At 42.1% G+C, this 26,077-nt stretch overlaps 1 protein-coding gene across 1 annotated transcript in view; it reads right to left on the bottom strand.

Moving 5' to 3' along the window:
• The window catches only part of MYH15 (myosin heavy chain 15), a 48,921-nt gene extending 23,255 nt beyond the window's left edge, over nucleotides 1-25,666 (bottom strand). The window contains exons 1-22 of the mRNA XM_075034110.1: nucleotides 25,644-25,666; nucleotides 22,618-22,763; nucleotides 21,424-21,527; nucleotides 20,747-20,890; nucleotides 18,858-19,014; nucleotides 17,405-17,432; nucleotides 16,432-16,525; nucleotides 15,024-15,044; nucleotides 14,342-14,434; nucleotides 12,972-13,035; nucleotides 12,779-12,877; nucleotides 10,737-10,840; nucleotides 10,164-10,302; nucleotides 9,455-9,573; nucleotides 8,234-8,383; nucleotides 7,054-7,224; nucleotides 5,818-5,997; nucleotides 4,403-4,535; nucleotides 2,491-2,558; nucleotides 965-1,052; nucleotides 618-735; nucleotides 205-328 (exon numbers count right to left, since the gene is read on the bottom strand). Coding sequence (XP_074890211.1) covers nucleotides 205-328; nucleotides 618-735; nucleotides 965-1,052; nucleotides 2,491-2,558; nucleotides 4,403-4,535; nucleotides 5,818-5,997; nucleotides 7,054-7,224; nucleotides 8,234-8,383; nucleotides 9,455-9,573; nucleotides 10,164-10,302; nucleotides 10,737-10,840; nucleotides 12,779-12,877; nucleotides 12,972-13,035; nucleotides 14,342-14,434; nucleotides 15,024-15,044; nucleotides 16,432-16,525; nucleotides 17,405-17,432; nucleotides 18,858-19,014; nucleotides 20,747-20,890; nucleotides 21,424-21,527; nucleotides 22,618-22,708 — 2,289 coding nt within the window. The 5' untranslated portion in view covers nucleotides 22,709-22,763; nucleotides 25,644-25,666. The remainder of the gene's footprint in view (nucleotides 1-204; nucleotides 329-617; nucleotides 736-964; nucleotides 1,053-2,490; nucleotides 2,559-4,402; nucleotides 4,536-5,817; nucleotides 5,998-7,053; nucleotides 7,225-8,233; nucleotides 8,384-9,454; nucleotides 9,574-10,163; nucleotides 10,303-10,736; nucleotides 10,841-12,778; nucleotides 12,878-12,971; nucleotides 13,036-14,341; nucleotides 14,435-15,023; nucleotides 15,045-16,431; nucleotides 16,526-17,404; nucleotides 17,433-18,857; nucleotides 19,015-20,746; nucleotides 20,891-21,423; nucleotides 21,528-22,617; nucleotides 22,764-25,643) is intronic.
• Nucleotides 25,667-26,077: the final 411 nt, after the last annotated feature.

The raw sequence follows: 26,077 nt of genomic DNA, 5'->3' as shown, positions 1-26,077 counted from the left end.
TCGGGGGACCTTGAGCCAGAGAAATAAAACTCCTTTAGCACAGCTTAAAAATTAACATCACTGTGCTGCTGTATTGCTGGTTTCTTGTATTATTAACTCTTCATTAATCGCCACCACCAGAAATTGCACAATCTCCTATTCTGCAAATTAGATATTAGATCTTTTCTCCTCTTTACATAAGCAGTGATGATCTTTTCTGGTTACCTTGGTGTGTCCAAAACGGTATTGGTTATGGTCAACATCTAAAGATGCCAGCAGTTTTTCAGCAGCTTTTCTGCTATCCACAAACTTATCCTCTGGGATCGCGCCTGGATTCAGAATGCGGTACCTGTTAATAACAAATGAGCAATGGGTAAAATTGGCCTAGATTCTGCTTCCCCCACCCCTTCCCCCAAAACGTAAAAAAAAAAAAAAGAAAAAAAAAATCACCTAGGGTAATTTCCTGTTTTGCATCTACACAGACACAATCAAGAGCAGAATTCTGCCTTCCATGTTCAGGCAAACTGAATGGAAAATATACTTGAATAGAATAAAATACCTCAAATGAAAATGAGAATACATGCTTTGCTTATTTTGACTGATGGGTTAGGATAGGAGACAACACAGCTCTGCATTACCTTTGTTTAAAGTCAGCATAAAGCACCCTGTTTGGGAAGCCCTTACGGCAAATGCGGATGCCTTCCAGGACACCATTACAGCGGAGCTGGTGCAAGACAAGGAAAGCATCCATTTCACCTACAGGGGAAAATCAAGGCTAATTAAATGGAGTTTCTCCATAAGGATTAATCTTCATTTCACCGAGGGAATTGGAAAATGTGAGGTGTCATGTCCTGAAAGAGCAACACCATTGGATAAGGTGAACAAGACAGACAGTATTTAAGTACAATCTGGTGACTTGGACGTAAGTATTGGAATGACATAGTTCAAATATACTAAAATTTTAAGACTGTTGTGTTTGCCATACCTGGAGTTTTTGATTCATTGGGTATAATGCATCGTACAAAGTGAGGAGCTGTAGATCTTAGGTTAGTCATCAGCTTATTTAAATTTTCCTAGAACAGACGTATGAAGAACACAATTAGCTTCAACGGTTTCGTGGAATTCCCATCACTTATTTTGTTGGTTTGTTGGTTGTTAAGTCTACTAAGGTAATCTCTCTAAATAGCCTCCACAAAATTATAGGCTTACCAAAATTATTACAGTGAAATGTGTTCAAATAAACCAAAGTATGAATTAACTTTATTACAGGAATCCATATCCATTTAGCAAAGTCTTAGGAAGACACGCTTTACTTACAAACCCAGAAATGTCAGAAACAGAATGAACAACAAGCAAGATGCAGTATCATCCTGCGGAGCATTTCTGCAAAGCCAACTGCATTTTTGCCTAGTCACTTCTCCTCTCAGTGAGGATAGTTCACCTTTCCCATCTGTTCTTCATAAAAGCTAGGTTTTTGTCCTTCTGGCCAAGCATTTTCCCTTTATTGATCTTAATCAGACATCTCCCAGGCAGGCAACAAGCTAGCTCAGAAGATGCCAACTATTCAGTGCCTACCAGTGATCACCAAGCTCTGTGGAAAGTGTTTTGTCTAATAAGCAGAAAATAGAGACCATCAGAGGTGGAATATAATGTCATCAACACAACTGTTCAAACTGAAAATTTCTCATATGCCAGTCAGGATGATAAATGAGACCACCTGAGCTGGGTACTTAGCAGCTCCTTGTGTGCTGGAAAGTGGGCTTCTATTTGTGGATTATTAAATTACTGTCTGAGTGATCCTTCAGCTGTCTTTACACTTCTTCAGCTAGTAAGATACAGGTCTTGATTTCCCATGATTTCCCTTCATGAGGCGTACCTCCAAACAAGATAAAATGACATGACTAGTGGGAGATAACTACTTTCTTTCCCTACCTGAGGTTTACCTTCATTACAGCTTCCTCAATGTTACCCATAAGAAATGGTACTAATGTTAAATTACAGGCCCTGTTTTTCCCCAGGCATGATCCTAGCGACAGGTTCCACCAGGAGCACATGCCAGTCCCAGTAGAAAGGAATTACTCGGGAAAAAAGAGGCTATATGATACTCCATTCAACAACTTTTGTTTTCCATGACTGCTCTAACCCTAGGATCCAATTACAAACAGTAATCAGATAGGAACTAGCAAATTACTTGTAATCAGTTCCTGTTCCAAAGACACGCATGAAGCTATAAGCCACAAAATAAGTGATAAAGGTTGTTCACAACATTTTGTGATACTTTAGAATAGAAAACACTTAATCTCCTGAATGCTCAAAGAAGCTAAAATGGAGCAGCCGTCAACACACGCCTTTTTAATAACAGTGTATTCACTTAGCCAAGGTCAATAACCGAGGCCCCAAATCAAATTCTGATGTTCGATTTCAATTTTTTTTTGTCCATTACAATGCTTAACGTTCCTCTTCTATGTATTGTCTTAACTCAAACCATCAGATGGGGAGACGTAAACAAACCTTGTGCAATGAGGACACTGTTTGAAAAGAAGCACCTTTCTTGCGTTTCTTTTCTCCACCCTGGTCAGCTAAGGAAAAAAAAAGAAATAAATAAAAATACAATCTGCATCTCAGTAAGTGGTACAGGCAGGGTGTGGGAGACAGACAAACTGTTCTAATAGTGCAACTCCCTTTGAATGAAAGGCATAGCTAATGATTTCATGGCTCCAATTGCTCAAATATTACACAAAATATTCTGAACATCAAGTGTGATATATCACAAGTGTGCAGCTCTCTGTCCATACTTGGGATTTTTGTCAAAGACTACTGTAAGCTTTCTGGATTGCATTTGCATTTCAGATCTACACAGCATCACTTGTTATGCAGAAAGTCTATAAATATGAATAAGGCAGAAAAACAACTTTTAACAAAATAGAGTTGTTTGTAGTTCATTAAAAAGCCTATAGGGTGAGATGATGTAGAAAAAGAAAAAGCTAAAGGAAAGGAAAGCTTATGGAAAATTTGTACTGTACATTGTACTGCATAGACACCGATTCTCACATGTCTGCTGTGCAGACACTGAACTTGTGCAAGTAACGTTTGTCTAGAATAGAGGGAAATGAGTCTTTGTAATTTTAGATATAGCAGCTTTGCATCCCCTGAACTTTGCTTAAGGTTTCAGAGTCAAAATCACTCAGATCCTCCAAAGGAATGCTAGTTTCTCACATGACATTTACAAATTTTTCACAGGAGCCCAAAACATACGTACATGACCCCAAAATGTACAGCAATTGCTGCAGCTTTCTAAACACTGGACCATTAGATCGTTTCCAGGAGGTCTGGCATTCTGTCACCTGTCTACAATAGTCAACATAAGAGGAGAAGTGAAGAGTTCGATGTGCTTGATGCAATTACCCACAGCCTTTACCCCTTCTGAAAGCGACACTGCTGAGACTGGAAGAGGCTAATCTGCACAGGCTATTCTTTTTTCCTGACACTGAGGAAAAGCAAGGTAGTATTGTGACAGACGGGAATATCCACAGGCAAATAGGCAGTTAGTAACTTGCAAGAATTTGCTAGTGGCAGGATTTTTGTTATTTACATTCAGCTCCACCTCTTTTTCACATTACGAAGTCTGCAGCCTGCTTGCTTCTTCAGAAAAGTGTCTTATGATTCATGACAAGAACATCTACAGAAATGGGGTTACTAATAAATAGGCTGTAAGTGATTGCAACTTCAGGACATAAGAGCTACATCTTTGTAATGATTGCCAGTCTTATTTACTTAAGATCAATTTTCTGGATGCTTGCTACTTGTCTTCTCACAAATAAAACAGTTCTGTGTAATGCATACAGCTTAAATATGTTCTCAGACATACGGTAGTCTTGTCAAACAAAAAAACCAACAGCAACCAAAAAGGAAGATGTACTGGCAAAATCTTCTACTTTGGCCAATGTGGAATGATGTTCAGGTACCTCCAGTGTCTACTTGCCAACTAATCCAACAAAATATTCCAAAACAGTCTCAAACTTTGTTTTTCTTATATAATTCAGGGTGGCTAGCAAGGAGGACTACAGCGTGGGAAACAAGAGCTATTCTTGTTCATAGGCATTTATGTACAGAATTTTTTGTGCAAGACTTGCCTGCATATCTGAACAGTTGCATGCTCAAACTCCCACTGGAGTGTTCACAACACACAGATTTCCTTGCCAAAATTGCTCAGAGGTATTATGCATTCAAATTAGCTCTGTTAATGGCCTCCTTGGTATAACTGGCAAACTCCTACAGATGTTGTGCGCATCTAAATAATTAGTCACTGCCTCATTTAGCATTGAGTCAATTGCAGTTGAGAGAATTGTTTTGTTTCTTAAATTCATTCCCAAGCACACATCCCAGAGATGAAAGAAAACCCATGTGAGCTGATTCTGCTTACCGCTGTCAGCGCCAACATAGCTTTCAAACAAGCTTGCCAGGAGTTTGTTGGATGATTTTTGGAAAATACCTACTACAGTTTCATTAAGCGGGTCTTTGTTCTTCTCAAGCCACCCAATGATGTTATAGGGAACCTACAGCAAAGCATCGAAAACAAACCAGAGATTGCCAATGTTCCTCTTCAGAGCAGCCAGTAGTTCTTTATGGTTTGGCTTGAAGTCAATGACCTTTTGTGAAGTGCTGCTCTCAGACCAGTACCAGCCACCCAGTTTTTCATCACTTCCCCTCCATTTCTCTGCTTCCTAATTCCCAAACCTCTCCTCCTAATAATTACCATCTGAATCCCACACACTCCTTCCAAACTCTTTAGTCCCTACATCTTCTCATGGACACCATGAGAACACCATTACGACATGTAATCAGTGTTCCAGGAACCCTACTAGTAAGTGCTGAACTATAAAATGCACAAGCCATAATTTCACTTCACAACAGCATGCTACACTGGAATAAACAAGATTTTCTGACCGAAGCTTAATGACTCAAAGTCTAACTCCTGGACTTTGCCACAGCTCTGTTTAATGGGAGAATATATTCCATTATTAGTACCACAAGGGGATAGAAATTCTAATTTTCTTGGCTGAATACATTAGCAACTACAGATAAAGAGCAAGATGGGCATTATTTCTCTTAATAAATACAAAATTAGCTTAATGTTCAAGTATAATTTGAAATTAACAGCATCAGGTAGGTTCCAGCTCTGCTGTGCTGAGGCTTCATATCGACTCTAGTTTGATAAAAAAATTTCCTCTGTCCCTCTCAAATTCTTTCTGCCCACCTAGTCTGAAAACAGAGCTTTGAAACTGGGCAAGTTTTGGCTCAGGTATCATGGTACTGGACTGTATTCCTGTTCACGCCATCATCGGTGGACATGTGAACTAAACATTCACAGCAGAATTAACCACATTTGCCTTGGGTACTTTGACACACTGGTCCTAACGTGAATAAAAAGTATGTCAAAAATTTTATTTTTTTTTTAACATCCCCAAAGTTAGGCAGAAATTACTCAGTTCATTTGTCCAGGGAACCAAGATGCTGCTGCTATTTAATCACTAGTCTGAATCTGGTGATAGGAAAAGTGATAAAGGCAAGGCAAGGCATATTTGCAGCAAAAGCACTATTAGCCTTCCTCCGTTTGTTTTGTTTTATTTGTGTATCCAAGGTCCAGATGTCATGGGGTCTGGTGGCATCGTACTGTGTTGCAATACTGGTGCAGAGAGAATGGACGCCTGCTTTTACTCCTCACTGTTCCTTTCTTCCCCTCTTCATCCTTCCCACCCTCCCTTGTTGTGCACTATGGGCCAACCCCCACCTGGAAGACCTCTAAGACAAAGTCTACCTGCCAGCAGAGGAACTTACTGCACCGGCATAATGAAGAAGTTCAAAGTGAGCTTCGTATTTCCTTTTCTTATCGGGCCTGGGCTTCTGTAAGTTAGGTGATTTGCCGAGATGATTGTCGTAGAGTTTCGCTTTGAAAGTCATATCTGTAGCTTTCGGGAACATACATTCCTCTTCGAGAATAGACAGGATTCCCAATGGCTGTGGATTTAAGAACATCTTTGTTGGATAACGCTTAGGCTGCCTGTTTTCAGTAGCTGTGCAGCCTTAAGATGGAATTTTAAGCCTGCAAAATTTCTTCTCATCCTGAGGAGGAAGCCTTTGACTATTCTGCTAAAATAGTAACCACCCCTTTGACTATTCAGTATGTCAATTCTGCCTTAGCAGGCTTTATGATGACTTCCAGAAAGGGTTTGATTTATCTTTCAAGGCAGTTGGACCAACACCAATTTTATTATTCATGTCTCAGGAAAAGATGAACTAACTTCCTAGCACTGGACAGATTGTTTGAGGGACTAGGATCACGTGTAGATATCCTACCCCTGGAGAAGAAAGTGATCAAGTAGAAGAAAACTTAATAATCAGCTTTTCTACTCCAGCTGTTCCAAATGTCCTGCTAGCGCAAGGCTCAAAATTTCATATTTCCTCACAGATCAGCAGGGTTAGATGCCATGCCATAAGAGATGGCAGAAAGAGAGATACAGTAAGGGACAGCTGTCCCCACCAGGACCACATTATACTCACAAAGAAGAGAAAAGGAAAGGCATATCCCATGCTGGGGAAGCAGTGAGAGGGAAGCAATAGTTCCAGGCTAGGAAGAGCACGAAGGACTTTGCACATCCATATGTAATGTAAGAAACAGGAGCCTCATGGGGAGAGGTACAGGGTGTGGGACTGAAACAGAGCATTTGCCCTGAAAAGCTGACAAGTATGTTTGATGTTAAGCACATGTGGAAAAAAGTAAATGGAAGAACAGTAGGGACAGAGAAAGACAAAACTAAAAAACAAGGAAGATTCTACAGCTGTACAAAATTGTGGTTACTGTTGAATCTGTAAGGCAAACTTACAGACGTAAGGCCAAGTAGCCAAAAATGCCACAAATATTGATTTTTCATTGATTCCATATTGCATGTAGAAAGGCAATAAGCTTGTCCTGCTCTTTATCCTACTCTGTTCACTGGACCTTGAGGACATCTCCAAGGGAGTATCATGACTAAAACCAATTCAGTAAATACACCTTAGCACTCCTGTACATACCTTCTCAATTAGATCAATGCAGGCCTGCAGGTCCATGCCAAAATCAATGAATACCCATTCAATGCCTTCCTTCTTATACTCTTCTTGCTCCAGGACAAACATGTGATGATTGAAAAACTGTTGCAGTTTCTCATTAGTGTAATTGATGCAGAGCTGCTCAAAGCTGTTAAACTGCAGGAGATAAAGAAAGAAGCATTTGCACCACACTTAACTATGGTAAGGGCTTGGTGGAACAGCAAGAAGGAAACAGTCTACACGTAAAACCTCCTAAACAGTAACCAGTTGAGAAACTACTGAGCATAACACCGAAGGCAAAGGAGGAGGGAGTTCAGAGGCAGGCTGCTGGCTGCCTCAGGTGCTGTCCTCTGGAGTGTGAGGATGCCCAGATGTGTTCGGGTCTCTCCGGATGCACGTGCCTTTCCTGCAGCAGCTTGCCAAACCAGTTCTGTAAAGCAGAGCCGACGCGCTCTCTGCTCTGCGGCGTATTGTGAGCGACACGTAGCAGCAACAGCATTAAGCACTTATCTTCAGGAATGGATTCTGTGAAACAGGAGTTGTGACGTGCTTTTCTCACAAACACTTCTTCACAACAATGATAGAATCACAGAACGGCCCAGGTTGGAAGGGACCTCGAAAGTTCATCTGATCCAATCTTTCGTAGGAGAGGGAACCTAGATGAGATTGTCTAGCACCCTGTACCACCGCATCTTAAAAACCTCCAGTGATGGGGACTCTACCAAGTCCCTGCAGAGGTTCCAGTGAATGGTTGTTCTCACTGTGAAAAATTTCTTTCTTATATCAAGACGAATACATAACTCTTATATTGAGATAGAAAAAGGAAGAAATATCATACCCTATAAAAGATGCTTTCTCTCAAAGAGAAAGAGTGGAAACAATACACTCTCTTAAAACACAGCCCCAAGCATGTGAGATGTTGTCTTTGCTAAAGGTTGCTACCCTCTTCCTCCCCAGGAACTATCAGCATGTCCAGCTGCGCTAAAAGCTGAGTGCTTTCTACATCTATTCATGGAAAAACCTTATAAAACCATATACCCTATTTGCTTTACGGCTTTCTCATCACTTTGCCTTCTGTTCATTTAGAACAAGAAATACCCACCCAAGAGCTATTGCTTAGCATCTTTTATGTTCTTCCACCAAGTCCTCACACATTAATACTCACATCAAAGATTTCAAACCCGGCAATATCCAGGACTCCAATGAAGAACTGTCTTGGCAGCTTAGTGTCCAAGGTCTTGTTGATACGGACCACCAGCCATTTGAACATTCGATCGTACACTGCCTTAGATAAGGCTCCAACAGCATACAAAACCTAAAATACATGTTTCAAAATACCACTGTGTGGAACAGAATTCACTGTGGAACACAAGACTTTCAGTGCAGTAGCCTATTTCAATCCCTATTTACAGTTTAAATGAAGTTTCACAATGGTTCTTATAATCACCAAAGCGTACTTAATACGACACATGGCTTTTCCCATTACCTGTGCTGACTTTTCTCCAAATTGTTGTTATGTATATGTATGTATACTAACATGTACATAAATTGCTAGTGAAGTACATCTTGGGAAACAGCTGGACAGCAAGTTGCAAATGTTTTAATCCCTTACATTGCCGTGGAAGTTAGGTACCAGACAGCTCACAGGCCGGATGCCAACCATGATGTCCAGACCTACTGCCAGAATAGGGAAGGTCTGTGCTCAAGTTGTTTATTGCCATTTGCTTCTAATTTTTGAAGGATGCTATGGCATAAGCAGGTGATAGGAAAAGTCTGTCAAAAGTCTCTTCTTTAGCCGATGTGCAACTACACCGATAGGGTAGACCTCTCTCCAGCAGTTTTCTAGTTTCTGAGCCTGTACCACAGCCTGTCTTCAAACAACAATTTTCATTGTAACCAGAATGCTGCAGCATCTTCTACAATACTGCTACAGCTGCAGCAGTGCTAACCCAAGGACTTTTGTTTCCTAAATTAAGAGATACCTTTAAGTGGATATTGCCTTTAGCTGATTGAGGTCACACAGAGCTTAAAATTACATGAATAATGGATGAGTGATGAGTGAATAAATAATCCATGGCTCAACTCTTCTAGGTAACTACTCTCATCCAGAATTAAATATCAATCCCCATGTGGTTTTATTGCACCTGGTTTCCTTGAGTGGCTGCTACCAATGCATCAGAAAAACAATCCTATCAAAGGCAGTGCTGGCCACTATTCCTTTGTCAGTCTCTTTACCAGTTTCCCCCAAGTTTGGGGAGGTAAAATGAGAACAGGTACTACAGGTACACGTTAATATTTCTAGCAGCTGTCTGTCTCTCAGATGTTACAGATGAATCCTCAAGGCTGGTAGGACAGGTATCCAAATACCCTGAAAACTTCTCCTTACCTGTTCAACACTTTGACCTTTGGTCACATACTCGTTGCCAACTTTCACTCTAGGGTGCAATAAACCCTTAACCAAATCGGAGGAGTTGATTCCCATTAGGTAGGCAGCTTTGTCAGCACCTGATCAAGGGAAACAAGGTTTCAACTGGCTTTGAACTTCTACATGGAAATATGCCTAGCCAAGAAAAAATATTAAGTACATCCACTTCCAACGAGAAACTGGCTAAAGATGTGGCTCTTTTAATAATTTGTGTTAGGTGTGCCTGCACTGTCCCTTGTGGTAGAGAAGGTCATCTAGCTACCTTAGACCCCAGTTGCTGCAACGATCACACTTGAGAAATTCTTCAGGTATAGGGAGAAGAACATATCTCCACACTGGTTATAGACAGTTTCAGGTGCAAGAGGAAGTAAAGAAACAAGACATGAAGACACAAAAGAGAAAGCTAAGGCAACAACTTTTTACAACCATTTTGTTCAAATGGTTACAAAAAAGGAATTTCATTGGGTTACTCTGACTGTGTCTATTCACCTTCTGCTAAATAAGGTTCCCCACCGCTGAAGAAGCCACTGCTACAAATCAAGCACAGCACTCTTGGCTGATGAGAAGCTACGTTGTGCAAGATCAAAGCAAACAGGCTGCTTCTTCCTCAACGCAGTGCATGATACATGCCAGATGTTTGAAGGTAAGTAATTTTAGGTGTTATTCTTACTTTCAGTGCCATCAGCCTCTGCCTGCTCTTCTCTGGGTCTTTGTTTGAATTTCATGTTCCCGAAGTGCATGATGGCACCTGTGAGCTTGTAGGCACCAGACTTCTCATCTGGCACAAAGCCCAAGATGTCCATGGCTTGCTGTGAAAAAGAAACACAGATATTTTGTCACTTCCCTATTCAAAAGCAATGGCCTTTTGCAGCCCTGCAATCTCCCTTTGCATGGCAGGTATTACTAACCTGCCAAGGGGTGTTTTCTCACAAAGCAGCCACTGGAACACCCTGAAGACCCAGTGGCGGCTGGGGAGCAGGAGGAAAGCCCCCTTTATCTAGCACTTTATCTATCAAAATTATAAGAACATTGTGCCCATGGGCACTACATGGAGCATGGCCAGATTCAAAAGTATAATAGTTTATCAGGCCTCGTGCTTCATAGTATGAATGCAATTAAGACCCATTTCTGCTTTCACTTTAGTCCAATAGTTTCAGTGACAGAAGTTAGGCTCCTGCCAGCACTTTTCCTCCCTACATGCACCTAATCTATGAAGCACAAAGTCAAATCAATACAGGCTTACATCCGTTGCCATCAATTCTTCTCCGTCATCCAAGTTGTCCACTGTAACTACTCCTTGTGAGCAAAAGTGGTAGTCATATGGGTTGGTAGATACCAGCAGCATATCTGTAAAAGAACTGCAAGGTCAAAACTGCCATCCATTCAGGATACCCCCAAAAAATGGAGATGGAAAGATCAACTCTGACATAGAGTTGCCTCTGTGCAACTGTGTATAAAATTTTTTTTTTTGTTGTTGTTTTTGGGTTTTTATGGTTGTTTTTACAACTGCAGGGCAGCAACCAACTCTCATTCTACTATTCAAGTCTGAAGACCAAGATTTAGAGAAAGTGTAAATGAAAAGAATATGGAAATACTGCATACACACCTATTAAGCATGTTTTGCAGTATACCGAGTTCGTAATTTCCCTTATAGCCCTACTTTCTGCCTTGTGTGCCTGTGTAAAAATCCCATCTTACTACAGAGGAGAAAAAGATTTTGGTATGATCCAAGACAGGGGCAATGGGCATGGTTCCCCTCTTTTATAACAGACTCACAAAATAGCAACTGCCAGGACTCTTTGCAGAAGACACTTGGCTCTTGATGAACAGAAGTCTGAATATGGCTCTTTCTCTCCTCTTTCCTTTTCCTTCATATCAAACCCCCAAAATGTAGAATTGTTTTCTAGAAAGTTAGCTGGCTCCAAAACGATAGGGAGAGTCCTGCTTCTCTAAATCAACAGAAAGTTTCACCCACATTCAGCAGACCCAGATTTGGTCTAGATTTCAATCTATATACATACACGCACATACCTACATGTCTAAATATGTATGTATGTAAATACATATATGTCTATCAATATATGTGTATATAAAATCATATTCTTTGTAAGTCTGTCTTACTTTGCTGTGTAGTCACTATGTTACGTATTCATTTATCTACATTTATATTTTGCTATATTTTTACTTATCTATATTTAGATATGTATGTGTTTATATACAAACGCATAAATTTCTCATCTACAAAACAGAAGTCATCATTGGTTTCAGCCTCTTCAAGAGCCTGCAGACATGCTTCTGCTGGCCAGAAAGGTGCATGTTGTTGTAGAGTATACAGACAGTTTATGAGAAAGAGCATGTTTTCCCAGCACAGGGATTCACACAAGAATCTCACTGCAACGATTCCTTGAAATCTTTCCTGTAATCGTCATTAATTAGGCCACGTAAAAGCTAAGAGGATTAGGGACTTGACCACGCACTGTCAGGATAATAAGACTTCAAAACAGATTACGATTGCTATGACTTAATAGCAATTTAGTGCAGCAATAAAGTGACTCTTCAATGCATTTTATAAAATGTGTTTCTCCAGAGCACAGATTAAAGTCAGCAAACCACATCACTTAAGTAACTGGTGAAGGTTTTATTCAAAGCATTAGGAGATGGGAGCAGAGAGACCTCATCTGCTCTCTGCTCTTCAGCAGGTTTACGGGACTGCATTCAGCCAGGGAAAACTTCAAAGGGGTAGTAGCCACACAATCGGTGGCAGGCAGCTTTTGCATATCCTCCCTTGCTACAGAACATGCTAGGATGCCAGTTTTGGCACTTGGGGCAGAAAGAGGGAACTGGCTTTTCTTCATGGACCTATAAGCAAATCTCCTCATATGTGAAAATCTGGATAATTAAAATTTTATCACCATAAATGCTTTTGGAGGCATAGCATTTTCCAGATATTTCAAGACCTTGGATTACACAAATTCAGTGTGACTTTTTTTTGCCTTTATAATGCTCTGTTGTAAAAGTCCTCTGTGAGTCTCATTCCCTTAGTCTAATCTGTAAATCACTTCACATTATAGGGTACCTGCATCAGTATATCACAGAAAAATGGTGTCTGTTGCTGCCATTGGAACAGCATCTTTAAAAGAGCGTATTTGACAGTGGAAGTTCAGTTTTCTCAAGTGGAAGCGTAAGGGCCTTTCTGAATACAGGTGTGCCCCCTGCCCCCTCCTCAGCCACTGTCTATTCAGCTAAAGTTGGTTCTTAAAATCTGTAGACACATGTAATGCTTACCCAGTAATTCTGGTTTCTTTCCCGACAGGATTTGGTAGAAGATGTGATAGTCTCTTTCACCCGGTTGCTGGAAAATCACTCGGGATTTCTCCAATAAATCTAGTTGCACAAAGAAAAATTCAGTGAGAAAGGCTCTCCAAGCTTTCAGATGAGCAATTGTATTTTTTTAAAAAGGAGAGAGTTTGCTGCTTACAAATCTCAATATCAGCAGATGACAGCTTGCCTGTGGTTCCAAAGTGGATTCGGATAAATTTACCCTAATTCACACAGAAGAATATTCTAATTAGTGCATGTAGTATACGCAGAGGGAAACAAAGGATGCTGCTTGAAAGCAATCATTTGGCCCAAAGAATCAGCTTATGCTAACTCCTTGACTTTGCACAGGCAGATTTTCAATGAGAAATATCAAACAATGATATTACACCTTTCCAAGCCTTAATCTGTATATACAGCTATGTAATCAGCTCGTGGGAGAAGGACAACAATGCACTTATCTGCCAGGCTAAGATATGGGAATGCACGTAGCTTCCAGTTTCACGATGCAGGTTTAGTGTAATGCAGGACTTGGAGCAATAAGCATGAGACACACAGGCTCCTTTTTTGACTCCTCCTCATCTGCAGTCTTAACTCATATGCAACTACTTACGTCAGAAGGGTGCTGTGATTTTACACTGCTTTGCCCATTCAATTTGCATATTCATCCCCCCAAATTTCATAAAAACTGAGTAGTTTTCATTTAATTTATCATATTCAAAATGCATCAACTATTTTAAGTAATTAATTTCCATTCCAGCTGACAAACTCCTTGTACAATTTTGTAGCTTTCCACAGATGCTTACAACCTCTCACCCTCTCCACCCCTTCCAATTTCATTTTTAACTGGGTTTGTTGGGGAAGCATGGACCACAAGCCCAGGCTGTCATCCTCATGCCATTCCTTTTGGAACTCTGAGCCGAAGTCAACCAGATGTGGCAGAGAAAGAGCTCCCGAGGGAATTGCTCTCCTGCAAGCCTAATGGAAATGAGGAGAGGCCCAAGGTCATGTCAGCGCTGAGGGACAAGCAGGGGCAGCTTAGCCAAAAAGGTAGATGGTATGGATCAAAAGTAGGAGTTCTGCTGCATGTGTGGGTCTGCAGAGGGGGAAGATGTGGGGGGAAGCAGGGACTGTGGTGTATTTCTGACACTTAGTGACAAAGTACAGCTATTGTAGAGAGAGGGAATGTCTTAGGAAAACATATTAGGAAAATAAAGGTATGGAGCAGCGGCTGTCCTGGGAAAGACCTGTCATGGCTATTCAAAGAGCTTTATAAGGCTAGGATTTGCTTGTCTCCTGATCATGTACAGTTTAAACAATTATTCAGGGTAGATCTTTTTGTTTCTTTTTATCTTTAATCCTTCCTGTAGTTTTTCCTGGTTAGGCCCTGCTTTGTTATTGTTCCACTGTGTGGAAATCCAATCGTCTTAGTGGGCAAAATGAGAAGCAACTTATGGAGGGATTATTACAGAGATGTTATTAACTGGCCATTGTTGAAGGGGACATCATTACGTTATGTTACAGACTTACAAAACGTGAGGAGTTGTCGTTTCTCAGGGTTTTGGCGTTTCCAAAAGCTTCTAGGGCTGGGTTTGCTTGAATGATTTGATCCTCCAAGGTTCCCTAGAAATCAAGGTTGAAATACTATGGAGAAACCTACAGAACACAAACTCAGCTGTCAGCTGTAACTCAGCCATGCATTCACTTATAGAGAGAAGCCTCCATAGCAAAGTGATCTAGCTCCACCCTAGGGGTGACACAGTGTGAATGGTATAACAGCAAGACCGTCAGCCCTTCATGAGTGCTGAAAAGGCCTCGAACATTCTGCTGCTCTCTACTGTTTTGCTTTGTAGACTTGATATTTTATGCCATCTGCATACAAAAGAAATCACCACATCTTCCTATGTACTGTGAAGCACGTGGGGACATCCAAGTGGATGTGTGTAGGAGAGGGGCTATTGAAGAGAGTGGCATTAGGTTTGAAAGCGCTCAGAGCTTGTAATATTTGGGATTTTTGGAGATGAGAAAAGCATTCACTGTCACTCCCACAAAGTTCAGTTTGCTGAAGCAAACTACTTTAACTGCCTGGGCTCCAGGGATCCATCACCGGGGGAACCATGCAAAGTGAAACGCTGAGGTTTGTGACATGGACTGACAGAGCCCAGTACCATTTTCACGTTGGAAAGATAAAATAGCAAAGCTGATGACTTACCCCAGTTTTGGTAGCTGGTTGCTGTCAAAAGAGGAACACAATGGAGAGAAAAAAAAAAAAAGAGAGAGAATGTGAGTATTAACCAAAAGATAAAGATTAGCGAGGTTAGATGTCTAGTTGGCACCAACACACCAGCAGACTTTTTTGAAGCCTTCCTTCAAAAAAGCATGTGTGACTGTTACTGCAAAGTTCACCTTCATCATACATCACAAAACAGCCAAGTGCTGTTCCTACCCAGTTTGTTGTTTTAACCCCTGCTCCAGACATCTACCTGGTTTTGCTCTGGGGGTGTTCCACAACAAACCAAAAGGCTAACTAACTAGACAGAGAAAAGAGACTGGTGCCAGGTGGTAAGAATAAAAGGATGTTAATGCAAACAGACAAGTTTTAGACAATTAGATCATGCTGCACTCTTGGAATATTTGGGAAAAAAAAAAAAAAAGGGATGATAATGAAAGTAAAAGGTGACCTGAGCTGATAAATTACATGGAATATCTTCCAGCTGCAATATCTGTTATTTGCACAATTGTTCCATGGGCACACCAGGTTTCAGACACCATTATGAGCACCAACCTCATTGCACGCAGAAAGCTGGCTCTGGACCACTCAACCATTTGTTAAAAGGGCCTTGCAGGCCTCAGATGAATGTATGTTAAATTTTGGTGACACAAGAATCTGAGCCTTGCTGAAATTTTGGCCTTATAAGTACAGTTCATAGGAATCAGTTAATTCACCAAAAATGAGCATTGAGACTTCACGTGCAATGAAGTTCGTAGTGAATAAGCTCGTAGCAACACAAGATAAAAACCAGCACAAATACAGTATTCATTGTAACCTTAGAGAGCACTTATAAGCAGAGCAGCACTTATCCAAAGAGAAATACAGAAAAGCTGATTGAAAAAAACTTTTTGTCAAAACATTTCTTTTTTGTGAACAAATAAGCTTTCAACAAAACAGACATTTTGATGAGAAATGATAATCCTAGTCCTTTTGAAGACTATTTTCCATGTGAAAAAAATCAAATTTCTTAATCTTCATAGTCTCCCCATCTTTTGGCCAACTTTAACACAATCAGAAACATATTTAAACACACATGAAAAACTAAAACTCCTAGAAAAAAAGCAGCAGCAACAAGCAGCTGTTCAGAACCAGGAGCAGTTTTGCTGCTCCATCTGGAGCGTGGCAAGTTCAGGGGAACGTTGCCTTTCTACCTTCAGAACAGCATGCTCTGTTCTAAAGCAACACCGTGTAGAAGCATCAGTATCTTTTCCCAACAGTTTCTTTTCTTAACCGTGCCTGTTGAGGTTTAGCACGAGGTCTAGTGTTTGGGATGCAGACTTGTGAGGTTAGTTGTACACAACAGAAGAACCTGTGGAGTGTGAAACGAAACAGCCACCAGCAGACTTACGCTCTTTTTACCGGGTTCACCCAGGGCTGCCACTGTGGCAAAGTACTGGATGACACGTTTCGTGTTGACAGTCTTGCCAGCACCAGATTCTCCACTAAAGGAAGGAGGAAGATAACATAGGCATCGCTCAAACAGCTGTAACTCATCCTTTCGCCCTCCTGTCCTGCCAGCTCCTCCCTGCACACAGGCTGTTCTCAGAATCACTGACTCCGAGTTCTGCAGCCTGTTGTTTGGCAATTTCAGTGGAAATAACATTAAATTGACTGAATGAAGAGGTGAATGCCTATGATAGCAGCAATTAATTCTTCATGTGACTGGGCTCGGAAATCTAGTACAAACCCACGCTACACTAAGCTTTCTTTAAGGCTATGAAGTTTTATTACAAACACCCAGACTGAGGATGTGATGTTTACCCATATACAGCTAATGAGTTAGAAAACATACAGAAAAACTGCAGTAATTTGCCAGCACTACCCAGGAGCACATGTGAACTGCATAGAGACACCCAACTCTCCATCTTTCATGCTTGCCAGTAAATGATGTGCCTCTGCTTTTCTGCCTTGGTCATCTCCCTCCCTTTAGATGAGTCTGCACAACATTCTTAAATATAATTTGCAGCAAGAGCAACCACACTGAAAAGAAGGAGTCTTCCATGTCTGAAGAGGGCAGCCACAGCAAGGCTAACCCTGGAAGAAGCTTCTTTAACTGCCTGCTGAGTTGTTTTCATGCCTACTTGGTATGAACACCAGCTGGGGATCAGAAATGGGCCAGCCTCCATCAAATCCTTAGCTACTCTTTTCCCATGGGGCTCAAGGCAGCCATCAGATGGCCAAATTGCCAGTTACTTGGCCTGGAGGAAGTTCCAGGCAGTTTAGCTGAGCTCTTAAGGGTCAACTTGTATTTCAGTAGGATGTTTTTTCTTCAAAGTTTTTGGCAGCAACAGTCTTAAATCAGTCAAAAAAGAAGCACTTACGTGATCAGCATAGACTGATTCTCCCGATCTGTGGAGGGGGAAAAAAAAAAAAAAAAAGAAAAAAAAAAGAGACAAACTTAGTAGGCTGTACAAATTGCTTATTATAATTGCAAATGAGTACCAACTATTCCAGAATCAGTCCTGCAAGGACAGGAGAGAATCACATGAAGCAGAGATGGAAAGATAAAGACTAGTATCACCTAGTCCGACCTCCAGCAGTGCAAGTTCTAGCCCTGCCCTGAATCCTCCTCTCGTGTTTTGTTCAAGTCGGTATTAAAGACCTGTCAGTCGTGCATGTTCCTCCTGTGTCTGGGAAACTATATTAAAGAAAGTAATTTCCTGTCACCAGAATGTTTCTTCTCTTACTCCTGTGTACGTCTTTGCTCACATCTGACCCTTCTGCCCCTGCAGTGCTAGATCAACCCAAGAAATTTTGCTGTTTGTTCACACGCTGTTCCTTGCTATGCATATGTACTCTTCTTCAGTTGGCCATGCTGCTGGAATGAAGTTTTGTAGTGTCCCTGCTGTTAATGGCCTAACCAGAAATAAGCATTTATTAGAACACCTTGCAACCTTAATGTATTATTAACCAAGCTCAGCAAATGCTAAATCATAGCAGCTTCCCAAGCTGTTGAGCCTAAATTCCTCTTTTCTTTTTTAATTCCAGTCATCATGACAGGCTACATATTGGGCAGCCTGGCCATATTTCACCCTTCTCTGATAAAAGAGCATCTCTTTGCAGCCACACACACATCGCCTCTGCCCAGCACCTTCTGTCCCCTCGCAGCTGGGGCACTTTCCATTTTATTAAAACCAGGCGACATCAGGACGTGCTCCCACCCAGTGTCTTTGGGATTTACACTCCTGCCTCTCAGGACCTGGTGTGAGCACATCACTGCTGCCCTCTGCTGATAAACTCTTTCTTTCCAGTAACTTGAGGGTCAGGGTGAGAAAATTTCACAGGAAAATCTGGAGTTCATTGCCACAGGGTTGGTGCCCAGACCCACGGCAGTCAGTGCCAGCGATGTGTGCACAGCACCCTAGGTAGCTGCCCTTCACTAACCTTTGAATTCAGACATCTTAAAAGTGTTAGAATACTGAGCATAAACTGAGAGTTAGTTTATTTTTGAGGTTGGGAAAATACTTACAGACCTTTGGGGCATGGCCTCGTTTCTGTTACAAACCGATGGATTCACTCAGTTCAGACAGCTAAATTTGTGCACCTTACAGATAATCTGTATACAGAGCTTACTGTTACCAGAAGTCCCACAGGGACAGCCAGGGGAGTTTAAAAAAAAAAAAAAAATTGACACAGACTGCCAAGTTCCTGTTGCTTGTAGAGTATTTGCACATTTGTTGCACACTGCAAAAGGTCTCACAAACTTCCATCCAGTACCAATCATGTCGGCTAAATAAAGCAAACCCAAACTTGAAAGCAAACAGTGCCACTTACTACGCAGCATGTCGTGGTACGCGTTATCAGCAATGGAGAAGATGTGAGGAGGAGCCTCTGAGCGCCTCTTGCCTTTGTATGCAGCAACGACCTCTGGCTTGTATACAGGCAACCACTTGTAGGGATTTATAGTCACGCAGAATAAACCGGAATAGGTCTAGAGAGGAACACAAAACAAGAGTGAAAAAACTGCTCAAGGAATGAGAAAAAAAGCCTTAGTCAACCAAGCAGGACCTGGTGTTGCCAGCTTCTGAGCTGAGTTTGAATTCTGACTTGAATTTCAGCTGTTGATCTCAATTTCTAAAGCTACTGGCCTGCTAAGCGACTTTGATAAGTGAATTGACAACTGATATCAAAACTTCAGATATTAAAAAGTTTTCCGGAGGGGAAAAAGTATTTTCGAGATGACAACCAGAAACAGAAACAGCCCTTTCAGCAAAACGAAGGAGCAGCAAACAGACCTAAGTCTGATTTTCTGCCTTTCTACCCCACAAGAGTTTTTTCCTCTTGAAAACAATCATTATGAAGGAAAGAAAAGTTACAGCTTTCCTGTTCAAACTCCATTCTTAGGAGGAGAAACAATCTCCCATTATTAATTTGATGTGAGCACCTTGGGGCAATTTCTGGTGGGTGTTCAAAGAGAAAGCAACTTCATAGTGTTATTCCACAAAGCTGTGGAGCTTTTTTCAGCTTTTGGAGAAACACAGTTGGTAAAAATCTATCTTTATAGTCACTCTTTATGCTATCTACATCAATTAGCTAGAGCCTGGTCATTCTGAGGAAGAATGAGTTTTCAGTTGTAACCCCAGGGAATCGGTGTTAGCTGGTAACTTTTCAGGTACTTAGTCCAGATTGAAGCAAAAATCTTCAAAGAAACCCAGTTACTATATGGGCACAAACACTATGTGCACATAGATTAATGAGATCAATTACATTCTTAAAGTTTCAGGTGAAGTCTAGGTGTCTTCCCCTAAAAATAGCATTAGGACCTGCTCCAGAATGGCCTTGGCATGAGTCATCAGTCCTATTTTCTACAAGGAAAAGAAGAAACCCCAACCAGTAAATGGATTAAGGCAAGACGACAAATTTAATTATCTACCTATACTGATCTGCAAGCAAAGCTATGCTTTAGGCCATACATGTCCATACAGCGGTTGTTAGAGAAATGCAGAAAATGTTCAACAATCAGAATTTAAATGGGAAAAAGTTGGACTCGCTCCTCTGACGAACACCAAAAATCAGAACAGGGCTTGGCTAGAAAATCTATAAATTCTCCTGACTGATTTCAGACACAGTTGAATGCAAACTGAGAGCAAAAGTTTGGCCTCGTAAAATTAGATGCTACGGAAGCCTGTTCTGGTGCTGACAGAAATTATGTTAATGATGTCATGGGGAAGACACAGAGCAAAGGAAAAGGCCAGAGTGAAACAAGACAGATGTCAGCACTGAAAATGAAGGGAATAAAATTACTGAACTAAAGATAGAAAGGCTCATACTTAAAAGAAGTGACGCGTGTGCTCTAAGCTTGAGGCATTGTTTCTTAACAAGGAAATCCCCATGGCTGGTATAGACATGGATTAATAGTAGGAGAGGAAAAATAAACTAGGTCCCCCCAATGCCTTGATGGCTGAAAATATGTCCCATGACCCCCATCTCCTAGGCAAGCAAGCAAAACCAAAGAACTAGACACCATCTTATTCATTCAGTTTTGTCTGTCTGTATTCACACAAGCCAACTCTGAGCAAATTCTTTCCTGAAAAGATAAATGAGACCCTCAGTTTTGTGACTTATCAAAGTTGTAAACTGAATACGAAGAACACAACATGTTCAAACATTAAATCTGCACTTGAAACACAGATTTCTAAATATAACCTTGTAATGACCCTTACATAGATCATCCAGTTGCTGTAGCGCTTTCTCAGGTTGTACAACACAGACGCCTCATTCAGATGGGTCAGCATAGCCATGTCCTCAATCATGTCAAATTTGGGAGGGTTCATTGACTGCACGTCATCTTCTTTTATAGTCATGGTCTGCAAAGACAAGTAAGTACAGCAACACACTGGAAAACACTGGGATTTTCTGTTGCTTCACACACCTTACAGGAGAAGGTATTTTTTTCCCCTGCAGGGGGGAAGCCCTTCAGCTCAAACCCAGCCTATGTACGTAACACCATTTGTGTTCACAGATATCAGAAGCATGAGAGGAAGGCCGAGATGATAAAAGTAAGGAGCGTGGTGGCATGGCTGCGGAAGGAGCCATGGGATTTAGCTACAGCCTGGGCTTTTACCTCGGGGGGCCAAAGCAGAACTGGCTGGTTGCACACCTCTGCTCGCAGACCGCCCGCTGCTGCGTGGCGGCTGGCGGTCGCTTACCCACCACCGCACTGCTGGTTTGCCCTCGGTGGTTTTTCATGCGTCATTCTGACATGGCATCAGTTACCGGGGCTTCCCATTCGCAGCCCATTTCATGAAACAGGCAACTGAACTTAAAGCGGGACAGGTAATTTCTGGAGCTCGCTGCTCTGGCCTCGTTAGGCACGGATCAGACAAAACCAGTGCTGTACCCTTCCATCTGTTGTCTCCACAGTCACTTTGCCACCGCTGGTTTCTGTAATTTCAGCTTCCACGTAAGCCTTCTTTTCATCGGGAACCCAACATTTCTTCTTCCCTGTGAAATTAAGGAGACCGAGGGTTCACAGCCTTCGTCAAACAGTGACACCATGCCCGACCACGCGAGATTGCTGGGTCACTTTTTCCCCACACAAACGACGCAAAACCTCTGGGACCACAGTAGATCGGCAGTGCTGGGGAGCTGCCTGCCAAAGCAGAAGGCGTAGGGTTCCCAAATGTCTCACCTTTGAAACTACCCCTTGGCTTCCTCTAGATCCTTCCAGCACAAGGTGTCAAAATATTTCACAAATGCTGGCTAAGCCTCAGCCTCCACGGGAAATCCATAATCATTATCACCAGGGTGCAGATGGAGGAACTGAGATCCAAGCCTAAATTAAGGCGTTTGCTGAGAAGTCACACAGAAAATTGCGATCTGAGCATGGAATTCAGCCCACATTATTTGCCTGCCAGCTATCAGATTTAAGCTTATTCCTGCACATTCTTCTGAGGTTTGTCTTGAAAAACAGCAATGTTAATAACTCACGTTGACTGATGTATCCGGCTTTTTAGATTTTGGAGTAGCTGCACTAGACTATAGGTCTTTAGTTACAGCTACTATTCTGAATAGCAAAACGCTGTGGTTATTGTTGTATTTATATTTACTACTACACCTCAGAGCTCATACAAATCCATTTCGTGAAAAATAAATTATGGTAAACTAAAAGCTAACATCAGGTTGTCATACAGCCTGCAAATCAAACAGATGTACAGGTACAACATAACGAGACTTCTAGTCAGGTCGCAGAATCTCGTGTTACAGGAACATCAATGGGTGGTGTTTTTCTTTCAAATGGACAAAGAAGTGAGAGCAGTACTAATATGCCTTGCTTCTAAATCTAGTTACTTACTTACTTACCATAAATTGATAGATTATTTCTATTTAGCACTGCCTGGGGGTTTTTAATGGCTTTGCAGAAGAAAGAAACTAGAACTTGGTAGAACCAGCTACCTCAACCAGGAGCAGCAGCACAGCAACGACAACAGAGGCTTTGCATCCTGCTTTGCTCTGCATTCCCACAACTACACTTGGATGTAACCCTTAACCCTCTTAACTGGCCACTGGCAGCATAAAGGGTACTGCGACTCACCGTCGAAGGCAACGGTCTGGGCCATCATCAGCTCCTTCTCGCTCTTTCGGAGGAAGGGAGCAGCCTCCCCGAATTCCGACATGTCCATCATCTTGGCAAGGGTTCAAGGTGGCACAGCTCAAAGAGGAAAAAGAAATGGACCTGGTCTACCGAAGAAAGGGGGGGAAATAATCTATTTTGAGGCAATACAAAACACTCAGCGCAATGTGGCAGGTGGGTGATCACAGGGATGATTAATCTGAAATGCAAACACCTAACACAGATTTGGGGCTACACTGCACCCTTAGTTAAACCCTTCCCTGGCTCAGCTTATTTAAAGCCAGCCAGATCCTGTGTGGTTCAAAACCTCGACATGGATCACAGTTATCTCCGCGGGAGAATTTAATCTCTTCTTTGTGGCACAAATGGTGCTTAAGAGCAGGAGATAAAATGGGCCACTCGAAGCTGTGATTTTAAAAACCACTTAGCAGGGGCCTCTTCTGGCCCCTTTCAAATTTGCCTGGAGCAGGCATATGCTCTCCAGAACATCTCCCTGGGGCTGTGCTACTCAAGCATCGTCCCAGGCAGGTGTTTTCTGGGAGTCACGGAGCAAAACTTCACTGCTGCAAACCGAGAACTGCTGCAAGGCAGCGCGTTACACCCTTGGTGCGGCTCCAGGTACGTACGCTTGTGCTGGAGAAAGCCAGCACCGGAGCTGGAAACTGCTCTGCTACCTGCAGCACGCTCCTCTGATCACAGGAATTAGTGTGTTAGAAAACCCAGGACTAATGCTGCTCGGGGAGGTCCTGCGCTGGTGACCTTCTCAGGTTGCTGGTACCTCCGAACTGACCAGCTTGGGTATCCCCCTGCAGCAAGGCATGCCAGAGGGCAAGTGTATCTGCAGTATTGGTGCAACGGCTTCATGGTTTTTTAGATTGATGTGATCCTATTAATCCAGCTTAATACCTACACTTGTTTTCTCAAATGACAAGGCCACGGTGTTTAGGAGCCTTTTATCATGAAAGAGAGGGCAGGAGACAGGGATGTAAATGAGACTGATTTGCTGGGTTTGTACTGCCAAGCAATTAATTTGATTGTTACGTACTCTCTAAAGTGATTGTACAGATATGTTTTTGTTTCTTTTATACATACACACACGTATAAATACTTACACACACAGACATGTAAAATAGGGTGCTGTCCAGATAATGTCTAAAAGAAGTTCCACTGCTAAAAGGTGTAGACACAAGCATGCAATTTAAGAATTCCAAATTTTTTTCTTTAAAGTCAAGACACCATTTGATTCCTATTCAAAGCTGTACAAGTGACTCTCAGATATTATCGCTTCCCTTATTTTATTTACTGTGCGATATCCAGAGCAGCTGGATAAATTTTCAAGAGCCCTATCAAGACAGACACTGTAGTCTTTTAAAATTTAATTCAATTTCCTTCTAACAAAATCGTGGTAGGGATAAAAACTCTTAATTAACTAAGGCAGTTTTTTTTTCCAACACATTCCTCCTGGGGAATGTAAAGCCCTAAGACAGGAGAGCTGCCAAAAGTTTTACATTCAGCCCTCTCCCACTGCTGCAGTACAAGCTTGAGACCTTCTGTCTTGTTGCTGTAGAGCAAAAACTTTCTTCCTCAGAACTAGCCTTAACTTTTTTCCTTTTTAAAGATTAAGGGCCTACATAAGCACAACTATCGCCAATTATTTTAACATCATCTGAGCTGACCAAAATTCCCAACTGGAGGCACAACTGAAAACTAGCACGGCAAACTCTCTTTCCCATGGGGAGTGCGTCTTAGCTCTGGTGGAGCGATGAAGTTACATCAGTTCATACGTTTAACCAGAACAGCGTTAGAGCATGTAAGTGTCATTTCACATCAAATGTGCAAATGCCAGAGCAGCCACTCCAGTGTTAATCTGTAGGAGTCTGGACAGATTCTCACAAGTCCTAATATACAATAAAGTACTCTAAACTACTTCTGTGCAACCTAGCTCCATTTGCAGACCTCTTAGGGACAGTTACTCAGCTATCGGCTTCTTAACCCCCTTTTTTTTTTTCCCATATATATTCGGGGCAAACCACTAGGGCAAGCACGTTATGGTATAAAGCAGCACTACGGCAGCTGGGAGAGAATCCCTTTTTCTTCAGCAGTCTCTTGTGCTTGGAGTTACGACAGAGGTCAGAGCCCAGGCAGCACACACCTTGTGGCTGCAGAGAACTCACTGAAACAAATCCAGTGCCAGATACGAGAAATTGGAAATGTTGTTTACTTTATAGTCGTAGGATTATTTTTAAAAGGCAGTATAGTCAGGAAAGACAAGGCAGAGCTAAAGATGTTCGCTTTCCTTTCAGTCTGTTCTAGCTAACAACAAAAAGAGCCAGCCCTTGTGTATGAACTTTGGAACATCCTTGAAAACACCTACTCCCTGTAGAAAGCCAATATTATTACACAAAGTTAAGTGGCATGCTGAGGACCACCAGCAATTTGGTGGTGCATTCAGACGTGGAAAGGAGGGACCTCGTCTGTCTTTGCTGAGGCTGTGGGAAGAGCTGCTGTAGTGTTAATGGCTGGTCTGCAGTAGTAACGACAGCAGGCATCGCCTGCCCTTGAAAGGGAACCCCGTAAATTCTCCAAGGGTTCTAACTCGGGTTGGATTAAAGAACTCCTTGGACCAACGAGCTGCTTAAAACTCCAAACTGCATATGCCATCACCTCTCGCAGATGATAGAGAATACAGAAAATATGACTTGCAAGTAGTGGTTAATCAGTCCACCCAGACACATAATTACAAGGGACCTGACAACTTTCCAAAGTGGTTATTCTAGCTGCCTAAATGAGTGCGCTGATGTTAGAGAAGAAACATGTATTTGCCATGCTAGCAGTCAAGCAGCACCCTAGGATGACTGACACAGGCTGTATGTTTAGTGATATTACTGCTAAAACCACGTGAAAACCTTAGTCCCATCAAAACCACGGTACAGTGTTAGAGCACGACTGGCTACCCGCATTTAAAAGTGAGAGAGGTTGGTACTCACCCTGGAGAGCACACAGAAAGTGTCACCACTCCACTTGGTCCAGACTTTATATGCCCCTATCCCAAGGTCACTGGTGATAACTGTTTAAAGGCATCAGCAGTTTTCCTCCATGCCTATATTTGTCCGCCGGATCCCGGGTGAGGAGACAATGCCCCAGGAGGGGACACATGTGGCTGCGCCCTGGCGAAGGGGGGGGGGCAGGAATGTCAGCGGGGAGCGGCACGCTCCTCGTCGCCTGCCCCTCACCACACCATTCTTGCTCCATGACTTCATGGAAGAAGCTTTTCCTGCTTCTGTGTTTTCACAGGGGCAAGTATTGCTTTTCCAAGTGCCTCGGAACTTAATGACCATGGGCTTGGGGGGGTGGGGGTGGTGGAAACTAAGACTATTCAGACATAACTCACCTAGAATATGAAAATCAAAACTTCTCGCAC

Source organism: Buteo buteo, chromosome 8 (genome assembly GCF_964188355.1).
Source record: "Buteo buteo chromosome 8, bButBut1.hap1.1, whole genome shotgun sequence".
In the NCBI taxonomy this organism is placed as follows: domain Eukaryota; kingdom Metazoa; phylum Chordata; class Aves; order Accipitriformes; family Accipitridae; genus Buteo; species Buteo buteo.
Note: the sequence above shows the minus strand (reverse complement) of the source record. Positions and strands in the feature narration are given on the sequence as shown.